Source organism: Spea bombifrons, chromosome 4, assembly GCF_027358695.1.
Source record: "Spea bombifrons isolate aSpeBom1 chromosome 4, aSpeBom1.2.pri, whole genome shotgun sequence".
Taxonomy (NCBI): Eukaryota; Metazoa; Chordata; class Amphibia; order Anura; family Pelobatidae; genus Spea; species Spea bombifrons.
Window position 1 is genome coordinate 27,149,101 of NC_071090.1, and position 12,057 is coordinate 27,161,157.

Sequence of the window (12,057 nt, forward strand, 5' to 3'; positions counted from 1 at the left end):
GTCTCCTGCAGCGCTGTGGGGGATCTGGATCTTAGTCTCATAGTCAGACCTATTTGAGGTCTTATTATAAGACGACCCCGATTATAAGACGAGGGGTATTTTTCAGAGAATTTGCATTTCTCCCCTCTACTTTTCTCTCTTTTAATCCTCACCTTCCCACCCATCCCCATCATTTTCTAGATAACACATTACGTTAAGGTCCACCTAGCATTACTGACAATTCCAATGGTAACAAGGCTACGATATACCGTATTGGCCGAAATATAGGCCGCACTCCCGCCCCCCACTAGGTCTTTAGTGGAGGTGTGGCCTATATTCAGCATTTAGAGCAGGGATGCGCAGTTCGTGTGGCCCGACGCTCCGGGACATGCAGTTCCGGGCGCCAGGTGGGTGTTTTTTTTCTTTTTCATTTACCCCTGCTGCGCGTAAGCAGCAGGGTTAGGATCCAGATCCCCCTGGGACCTGGATCCTACTCTCTGGCAGCCGTGGACATCTGCGCAATGAGCTTAGACAACCTCCACTGCCGGCACTTCCGCCGGGGCTTCTATGGTGGAGCTTTGGCGTGACATAACCTTCCGGTGCTCCGCCATAGAAGCCCTGGTGGAAGTGCCGGCAGCGGAGGTTGTCAGCGCGCATCGCACAGATGTCCACGCTAGAAACCAGGGAGTCTGGGGGTGCATTGGTAAGCCGGGGGAGGGAGTGGCACCTCTAGGAAGCTGAGTGGCATATCCGGAAGCAGAGTGGCACTTCTAGGGGGCATAAAGCATATCTGGGGGGCAGGTGGGCATTTCTAGGGGCCATATCTAGGGGGCATAAAGCATATCAGGGGTTATAAAGCATATTAAGGGCAGAGTGGCATATCTGTGGGAGAGTGGCATATCAGGGCTTATAAAGCATGTCTGGGGCACAAAGTGGCATATCAAGGGGCAGAGGGGCATATCTATAAGGTGCATTATGAATTAAGAGGGGGCTTAAAATGGCTATTAGTTTTCTGTCTGTATATAACCAAAAATTTTAAAATACACGTATGCCTGCTCATTAGATACTGTTTTACCATTCCACTAATGTGTATTTTTTCTTTTAAAAAAATGTTTTCTTTAAAATAGCACCAAACTTTAAGGGTGCGGCCTATATTCGGGTGCAGCCTATATTTGAGCCAATACGGTACATACTTATCAATGAATCCACTATTACTCACAGAATACGAGTACCCCAAATACAAAACAAATATATATACAGAAGACAAATGATTACTATCGAATTAAAACTTAACTTTTAATTAATCAACTAAAAATACATAGTTAATTTTCAGGGTTGTTTATTTAGGAACTAACCACATGTAAACTTCTATTATTTATATTATATTTATTAATTTAAACAAAGGTTATTCCATTTAGGAACTAAATCAATTTAATAAAAATACTATACGCAATGCTAACTTTTATGTGTTTAGTTCCTTAATGGAACAACCCTAATTAAAATTACTTTATTTTTAATTGATTAATTTAAAAATAGGTTTTAATCAGATACTGATCATTACTCTTCTCTATATAGATATGCATTTTCCGCAAGTAATACCTTTCCTCCAGAAGTAGTTTTCAACTTAATACATACACGTTTAAATGTTATTTATTATAAATTCTCAGGATATAAATTATTACCCATACTTGCAAAGTAGGGTTTGTTTTCTCAACACAAAAATAATGCAAAATTTAAGGAAATCCTTTGAGAATAATATACATTCAAATGTTCTTCAGTACATAGATGGGAAAAAAAATACCTCAAACTTCACCGATCCCGTTTGGGCTGCATCAAATGCATTGAAGAGATAATGTGCATACATGCTCGCATCTGTGGGATATACATAAATTTAGTGACATTTCCGCTCACTATACATTTTACAGTCAAGAAAATTATTAAAATCTTAAAATTGTCAAATTATATATTTTAGCACTGCATAAGAACATTTCAGTAAATTTAGTTAAAATAAATACATGTGTCTTACATACCAGAATAATAATAAAGAGTAATAATAAATAATAATATTGTGCACAATTCTTCTTAAGAGCAGGGCCACCATCAGAAATATTGAGGCTCAGTGTATTCTTACCGCTTGGACCCCCATGCCCTTCCCATTAACCCGTCCCACTGCCCCACCTATCACTCTGCCTTGAGAGCACACCTTATGGGAACAGGGGAAAGCCTAGGGTTAGCGACATCTGGGTGCAGTATTTCTTTAAGGCCCCCTACAACAACCATGCTAACTCACTTTAATATCTACCCTTCTACCTTAAATCCACACACATTCTTTCTCTTGCTCCTCCTCTTCCCCTCCCAGGCGCTACTACCTACAGGCTCACCCCTGACACTTCAACATCATTCGCTAACACACCCCCAAGCTCCTCACACACACAGTACCATTCTTATGCATATATAAAGATATTAACATACCTAGACACGCATTAAAATATTTAGACACACTAACATACTTACAAACACAAACTAACTTCAATGTGAAAAAATGCACAGTTGCTTAATCAGAGATTGGATTGGATAAGCACTGGGCACACACATATATCATTTTGCAGCTGGGCCAACAAAATGAATCAAGAAGCACTCCTTCTGTGCTGGTGGTAAGCTATCCTAGCAACATATTCTGGCTGACAAGGCCTAAATGGCAGGTCTAGAGGGGCGACAGTCACCCAGCCACAAAACCAACTTACTCTCTCGGGCAAGCCCCCTCCCCTATGCTGTTGCTCAATGGGCCTCTTAGATAGGATATCTCTAATCTCCCCAACTGGCCCATTTACACTATGAAGGACAGTGCATGGATTATGAAAGTGAGTTTATATAGAAAGCATACCCTACTATTGACTATTGACAAAATACTTCAGATCAATATTGGAGCACAAACGTTAACTTAATTACACAATATAACCAGCAGGCTTTTCTTGGGGTCTTCATAGGGTATCCTGATATAGTAGATTTGTTTGTCAATATCCAAAATTCATCTTTTCTAAATCTCAGAATTTATAGATTATACAGCCCTCAGTGGTATATAGAATCATATCTGGATTTACAGCTAACTCCTACCATTGCAATTGTTTTAGGAGATTTATGGACTGTGTTTACTATAGCAATAATACCACTCTTAAGATCAAACTTTGAAGAACGAATACCATATCTGATATCTGTTTAACTTTAATCCAAAGGGTTATTTCCTTATTTTACTATACAAAAGAACAATTTTAATTTACAGTACATAACATAAGCACATAAGCATGTATAACATGGGTGGATTTAAACAATACATATACACCCTTGAAATTTTCCTCAGCCCACTCTAATGTACAGTTCCTTAAAACCTGTTGAAGCTATACACTTTAACCTTTATATTTATTACATTGTTTATGTGTGGTGCAGGTTGTTTCCCAGGAATCGAGACATAAGTCTCACAGGCCTCCAACTTCTCTCACCGCAGGTCACATTTAACCTCTTATGTCCCATACTTTTCCACATCCCAATGTTTCACAGTTGTATTAAGATATATTTTCTGGAGAGATTTATGAACATGTTAGAAAAATCAAGCTTGGAGTTACATCACACAATGTCCCAAACCATCAGATGCACTTTTGGTCAATTAAAGTGTCGCTTGAGATGCCTCAATCAATCAAGGGCATGCTCCTGTATGATCCAGCAAAGGCAAGACAGTGATACAACCTTGCTTTTCAACAACGAGTACCCAATCCCTCATGGCCATATGATATCAAACTAATTTTAATATTAGACAAAGATAACCCGAGGAAACCCCAAAGGCAGTTTTTAAATCTTGATTTCATCAATAGAAGGAAAAAAGCTACCCAATGCTACATGGCCCTATGGGAAAAAAGTAATTCTCCCATTTGTTACTTAATCAACCAATTAACCAAATTTAATTGATAATTGGGCTCAATTTCACTAGACATATCCAGCCATGATTACTGCAAGCCCTGTTGAATCTAAACATCTATTCAACAGAACTTGACTTGCAAAGTGAAGTAGGCTAAAATGTCTCTAAAAAAATCACACAATGTTGTGATTATAGAGAAATTCAAGGACATGTGAGAAACAAAGATATTGACAGTCTGGGAAGATTTACAAAGCGGCTTCTAAAGCTCTGGGACTGCAACTTGGATCAGTGCTGCTCCCAAAAGTGGTGGGCCTACCAAAAGTCCTCCAGGAAAGCATCAACGACTCATCCAGGAGGTTACATTGCAGAAATGCAGCCCTTACTTGTCTGAGTTACAGTCAGCGTTCACAATTCCAAGAAAGAGACTGTGGCTAAATGGCATCCATGGGAGAGTTGCAAGATGAAAACCACTACTGGTCATAGAGAACACAAAGGATTGTCTCACATTTGCCAAAAAACCCATCTTGATGACCCTAAAGACTTTTGGGATAATATTCTTGAACTGATGAGTCAAAAGCGTAACTTTTTGGAAGACAAGGGTCCTGTTACACATGGCATAAAGCTAACACAACATTCCACAATAAGATCATAGCAACAGCCAAATGCGGTACTATGATGGTCTGGGGCTGCTTTGCTGGTTCAGGGCCTGGAGATTTGCCATTATGCTTTCTACCAGAAAATCCTGAATGTACAACTATTGGTAAGTTACTATTTCAATATGTCATGTTGCATGCATTCATGTATTTACATTTCAAAAGGAAAAAAACATCTTAGATGTGTTCTGTTAATTATATGGTAAAATTATCTCTCCCCGTTTATCTATGCCAGTGTTTTTTTGTCCAGGGCATCATTTTAACACAAGGTCTTTCAGGATTCTAAACAGGCATCATACAGCAGAATTCAGCGTTCCTTAAGTTGCATTGCTTTATTTTTCAACACCCAGTATTTTGTAAAAGCAGAAACGTAATCATGAATTGTAAAAAAAAAAAAAAAAAAAAAAAGAAAATGCTCTTGAGCTCTAACTATACACATTGTAAGTTCTGACAATTTATTGAAGCTCTGTTTCCTTAATATAACAACCAAAATCAAATCAGCCTTTTACCTTCTCATGTGTTTTTTCAGACTTTTACCTGCATCCCTGGGAACCAAGTATGCAATGGAGTCTCTGGGTAAAGTGTTGTGTCCCAGGGTCTCCAGGTCACTCTGCTCAGTTACCATCCCACTCCCAAACAATTGAATGGCTAATCCCATTGTGAACCCGCTACCTCAGAAGGAGACCTCTGGGGAAGTTCCCAGGTATGCTTCCTTTCACACCCCCAGCTTCCATGTTGTTGGGCTCAAAATAAAAGACTTCCCCTCACCTGTATCAGGCAATCTAATTTGCAATGCTGGATGAATGGATCCATTACCTCGTAGTAACCCTGGACTCGGCTTTGGATTCTGCAGCTACTATAAATTCGTGGAGTGGAGTAATAGGACTATCCTGCTCTTCCAATACTCCACCTTAGGGATCCAAAATACAGTACAACAAAACTGTGAAACTTTGTACCACATATCTACCCTCATGTACCATTCCTTGGATTCAATCACAATATACTGTATATACTATATCATACTTTATGTTAACAATATTTGAACAATGCATCTTTTCACTCATGACAGACATTCTTTTTCTTCCATCTTGAGAACATCAGCCGTTAATCTCTTCTTTGAGAAACATCAGAGAGAATCTTCATTCTTCCATCTTCTACTTAAAATATATATTCTGGTCATCTGGAACCGTGAGTACCTGTAACAACAAACGCTTCCCAAATCGTGATGCTTATTAACCCCTTGTTGCAATAATAGCCCTTTTTAACCCAATCCTATTTCCTTCCACAGGTCCTAATGATCCTAAAGGAAGGAACCACCAAAGTCCCACTATAAACCTAGCCATATTTGTCATCTCACTAATACTAAAACAATTGTTCTTGGGAAGGGTCTCTAAGAACGACATCTTCATCAGTACAAATTCCAGGCAGGGAAAGGTGAGCTCTGGAATCTGGATGTGCTGCAGGTGTCTGTCAGTGATCTGGGATGAGAGTAAGCATAATCATCCTCTTCCTCTGTTGTGATGGTAACTATAATAAGAGGAGAGGAAGCCTTACTAGTTTAGCAATGTAAGAAATTAAAATTCAGGACATTTAGGGTCCATGCATTCTCTATTTATTCAAGCATTTGTTAGCTTAAGGTACCCATATTTTAATGTACAAGATAATTGAACTTCCCTAAATAGTCCACCTGTAAACTGTTATTTTGATTATAAGAGTATATGTTGAACTTCCTTACCAGTAAATTCAATTTGATAAAACCTGATCTGACCTAAACAAATGAAGGGCATTAAAAGTACATAGCAGATGTAATGTATAAGACATTTTTATTTGTTATACAAATATCACTAGTAATAGCCAACATTTAACAGGTAATTATCGATTACAATCATTATTGAAAATGGCAGCACAAGTGAATAAATACTCAAATATGCTTATGGGATAATATCAATTTAAAGCTCTCCTATGAGACATCCTGCCTCTGGTAACTTGCGTCTGCGGTTGTTGGGTTCCTTGGTGGAGGGGGTCTAGCTACACTATTATGTCACTTATTTAATTTTGGTAACAGTTTTAGTAGCTATCCAATATTTAAATCCCAGTATAGTTAATGATTAACAATCATGATGAATACCATAAAACCATAAATCACAAATACAAAGCAAAATGTATGCATGTACCTCTGGGGAAATCAGAATCCACACCCTGTCATTAAGAATTTGGTCCCCTATACAGCTACAGCAGCTTCTCCTTCTCATTATAGGTTGCCAGGTCATCATCAGTCCTAAATTTATTTTTATATTTTTATAAATCATTTAACTAGTCAAGTTGCGAGTCACGTCATTTGCGTTTCCCAAAGATACATTCTTAGTGATTAGACCCCTCTTTATAGGAACTGGACATAGTGGTCCAGTATGGGAAAAGTAATGACTGGAATGGACTGATTCATGGCGACACAAAGACACTAGAGATCATTTTACATGAAGGGATTCTGGAAAAAAAATTGATAAAAAAAGGACCAAGCTTGTTGGAAGGGTATTAAAATTGTGATTTTTCTATGGGTAAACAAACAATGTTGCAACCAGGTTTGAGAGTTCTCAATTTTTACACTCCTTTTACTTATTAACTGTTTGTGTTGATAAAGATGGAATCTATCTTTTGCCACTAAACCTATATTTCTCAGACACAGGTACCTGCAACAGCAACATGCAAGATTGACCTGAATTTATATGTAACAATCTCACACACACATGTACAAAGACTAGGCTCTGAGATGTCTACGTGGTCATCTAAGGTACATCAAAAAAACGAACCATCGATGCCACCTAGAGGACAAAGATTGTCAAGAACCCAATGGTAAGGTCCTTGTAGAGAAGCGTACCTGTATATATTCCAGGCTTAGGTGGAACATGAAATGCATGTCTGTCACTATTACAACAGCTCCTTTGGAACATAATCTCCATCATGCTAACCCAGACACTGGCTTAGCATGATTCCAGGGAATTGCTGTCATTGCTACTAACTAGAACTACCATCAAGGGCTGTCTGTCTCATAGGCTAAGAAGGGACAGCCAACACAGATCACTTGTTCACGAGGGCCCAATAGTTACACCTATGCCTATTATCAAATGCTGCAAGAAAAGAGTAATTATGGAAGATAACGCATATCGCTTCATTAAGAAGCAAATTCATGGTCACAAAGGAAACACAGCATAACAGTGACATTTAATTTCTGTTATTCTGTAAGGGCCTTGGACCCTGTCACAAATGTCTGACTACAGTTTTTAATTAGTACTGTATTATTTCAGACTAAGTAAAGGAAGATTGAAAAACTTGAAAGTAAACCTTAAAAACAAACTGTTATTCCAATTAAAAAACAAAATCTGGTATACTCATTTTTTATTAAACATAACTAAGGAACATACCCCATATAGCATACAGAAGCAAATGATAAAAATGAACACAAAAGAGTCAAAACTTTCTTTTACTTTCTGTCATGCTATAAGAAAATTAATCATAGTCTGCATTTATTGAAAGTTAAACAAACAATATCAATAGTTAGGTGAATAAACATATACAAGGGAATAAATAAAAAATAAATGGAAGGGATTCCTATGGGTAAAGTGAAATATATTTGAGCAGCTGCCTAATACACTAAAAGTGACCTCTCAACACTTCCAACACAAATACAGAAAAATAATAATGGTGGGAGCGCTAAGGAGGTTGGGATTCCTCTTGAGACTAGTAGTGTATTATGATGTATATATTAAATATACAATTGAATAAAATTTAATAAACATAAGAAGTATGTAAAATTCAACATAATTGGTTGTACATATAAATATCAGTTAAAAATGAACCTGACATGTTTCGCCGTCTAGATGCGGCTTCTTCAGAGGTATGAAACAATTGTAAATAGATAAATCCTGCCAATACAAATGGAATAGAATCATTTTGTGGTTTTAAAAAAGGCAGAATTAGTTCTAAAATTTAACCAAAATATCTGCTTTTTTAATTTAAAACAGTAATAACCGATCAAATTTAATAACCATAATGGTGGTCTCTCTTTTCTTAATGAGGTAAATAAATCCAAAATGTGCAATACATACATATGAAAAGCTTTTGTAGTTACATTCAATGTATGTAAGAGGCATTGTGTCAGAGGAAGAGATACAAACAAACAACCCCATAAGGGAGTTGCACTCACATAAAAAATAATTTCAAAGCACGTCATTGGTCTTTACCTGACCGTTTTTGAGTGACGTGGCTGGCCCTTCATTAGACATTAAGGGGTTAAGTTACAGCAACCAAAAATAAGCATAAATAGTAAATGTAGACTGCAGATTCAAATGTGCAACTTCTCCTTCACCCATAAACATAGGATGCATCACTCAATACAGTTATTGTGTTGCACATCTTTGGTTATATTACATCTATACTATATGAAACTCTCAACGACTTTTTTTTAGTACCAGATTAAAAATACGTTTTCAAAAACATTGTGTTGTTCTTTTTTTTTACAAGTTCTAGCTGTTGCATGATATACTGTTTTCAGGTAGCTGCAAGTTAGCCATTAGCATGTGTTCTACCTTTTGCCAGACTGGCCTTGCTCACAGTGCAGCACGGTGTGTGCAAGCCGGCCGCCTAATAAAATTAAAGCGGTCTGCGTGCACACACGGCGGTCTTACCACCTCGCCTCGCGGACGCACTACATGAACGTTGGTCTGCAGACCCCGTGCTGCTGAGTGGTAGTGCCTCAGTGAGGCTCTTCATCCCGCCCCTTTGAAGACGTGACGCTCAAGGGGGCGGGGCTCACAGAAGAGTACCTCGTGACGGGGAGAGGGTTGTCACGTCGGAGGAGAGCGGGAAAAAATGTAAGTATTTAAAAAAAATAGTTAGGGTTTCGAGGAAAGTGGACCTATATTTAAGGGAGAGGGGGGGTTCCCTTGGGACATCATTAATTTTTGTCTTTGAAAATAACTTTGTTAGTTTAAAAAAAAATCCTGGCTCCTAACTTTTTTAGCTGGCTCCTAGATTGATACATTTATCAAGCCCTGCATTAGCCCCATATTCTGTTGTCATCTATTGTATTGGGACTGGAGATGTAATCAAGGAACAGAGCTGGGAAAGGCAAAATAGTGCACTGAAGGAAGAAAGTAGGTTCAACATATGTCAAAATATTGTCCTCTAACATGCCAACTTGCAACTACTCAAACACCTAACATCATGAGTATTATGTGGTAATGTCATGTTAACTGTGGTAGATAAAAATGCTTACATCTGAAATTATTTTATAGTTATAGCTGTGTCTCCACAAAACTTCTTCCTTTAACACAAATGGTCTTGATTAATGAACATCATCAGGTATGTTAGCACTCCATAAGAACAAGGATCAGCAATCTAATACCAGCAATTCACACACATCGGGTTGGATCATCAAGCAGGCTTTGGATACATTGATCAAAATTATTATATACCATCTGTGTAATAGTCACTTTTATATCCAATTGTTACCCATTCCATATAGATAGCAGTTTCAAAACACACTCAACCACAACCAAAGACGTACGCTTAAGACAAATGCCATAAAACTAGAGGCAGACATTCTTGAAGACTTACATTTTTATTACATGGTCACTTGTTTAGGGACTTTTTAAATTTAAACCGTATTATTTATGGCCCCTTACACCAGCAATATTCAATTATTAATTTAAGAGGGAGATATAAGGGGTTTGTGATATATTTTTATATGTTTGTAAGCTATATAAACTACCCATTTTAGTATATATTTTGTAATATACGGAATTATGTAATTGCAAATTGTTCTCCATATAATCATTGTTTTAATATATATTAAGGGCAGAGGTGTGTCCAGTGCTGGTAATTATAAAAGGTCATGTGACCTTGAGAATGTTGTCTTTCTACACCAAAACCGGTCGGTGGAGACTATAATTTCTTATTTCCCTTGCATGAATCCATGTGCTTTTAGATGGTAGTATTATAGATTGATCTCATTTATATTGCCATGAAGTGACTCCAGACTATGTCCCGGTTGAAGATCCTGATTAGTGTTCGCCTTGCCTGACATAGATTTATACATTGGATTATTACATTGGATTATTACATGTGGATTCGAGATATGGTGCAGGGTTATCACAAGGAAGGAATAAGCTATGCTTAAATTGAGAATTGTTTAACATCAGACTACACGTGTAGATAGCAGCATCTGATTCATCAGTCTGCTACATTGGAAGGTCCTTGTTACGATTCACCATTTGGCTGCTAATTGTGTTTGGTGTTGTAAAAATAATAATTCAGCTACAGTGTGAGTAAAAAGTTTATATATATCTCCTACTGAGACAATATAAAATAAGATTCCAGCCAAATATTATCTATCTAATATAAACAATTTATTATAAAGATGTATCCATTCTCTCAGTCATGTAATCTCTATGAGGAGAGGTGATTCATTCTTACATATGGAGTCTGATAATAAAGGAGAAGTCACAAAATCTTTTACATTTTGCACTGTAACAGGGTATATGTCTATCACAATAGATCTAAGTTGCCATTCACTATTTTGTTGACATTGCCAGCTCTGTCCTTCATAATATATAGTGATACTCTGCAAACCGCCTCTTTACAAACTAGGCTACAGAGTGATGGGTCATCTAATTTTTGAGTAGGAATATTACTGCCTGTCTCTACTCCAAACCTGGAATATGATGGTGTTTTAAAAAAAAATGTGAGTTATAAATATATTTGCTCAAAAAATGGTGAATACATTAAATGCATGTTTGACTTGGACATAAAGTCTCATGTGTGTCATCAAATGCATAGACTACAGTGACAAGCAGAGGAGTTTGATTATCTGCTATTTGAAGAAACAACTAATTGGAGTTTATCATTAAGGAGGACTTTTATCTACATAATGGGAACAATAAAAACAATTAGATAGGTCAGCCAAAATTAGACAGATCCTAAATTGTTTACAAGGATTTTGTTTTTGTTTAGTTTTTGATGGCCTGGATATCTTTAGATATTAGCTGGGAGAAATAACATTATTTAAAAAATCTACTCAAGGTAGCAGAACATTGTATTATACTTGTCAGTAACAACATAAGAAAAAGCAAATCACAGGGGTACTCCACAAATGTGGTGCATATATTTAAGAAGGCAGCATTTAAGAATCATAAGCAAACTCAGAATGGGGAATATAAGAGTAAATACAAAGCTAGTCTTAAAAAGGCAAATGGATTGTTAGATGCTGCAGTACACATAGAAGAAAATTGTTGGTTAATAAAAAAAGGATAATACCTGTACATTTTTAGACATATGTAAAAGAAGAAAAATAGACAAGACAAATTGAATCATGTAAATAAGGGTAAAGGTTTAATTGACTGCCTCAATTAATATTTGTTTAGTTTTTACAAAGGATAATGAAGGGAAGGGACCTCAGTCAGAAAAAAACAAATAGTGAGAAACAACTATGAATGGTTTGCATCAGAAAGTACTAAGGGA

At 37.1% G+C, this 12,057-nt stretch overlaps 1 protein-coding gene across 4 annotated transcripts in view; it reads right to left on the reverse strand.

Annotated features, from left to right (window-relative positions):
- KCNIP1 (potassium voltage-gated channel interacting protein 1) overlaps positions 1 to 12,057 on the reverse strand; it is a 75,579-nt gene that overhangs the window by 12,135 nt on the left and 51,387 nt on the right. For all 4 annotated transcript variants that reach the window (XM_053463337.1, XM_053463335.1, XM_053463338.1 and 1 more), the window contains one exon: positions 1,781 to 1,851. In XM_053463337.1, coding sequence (XP_053319312.1) covers positions 1,781 to 1,851 — 71 coding nt within the window. The remainder of the gene's footprint in view (positions 1 to 1,780; positions 1,852 to 12,057) is intronic.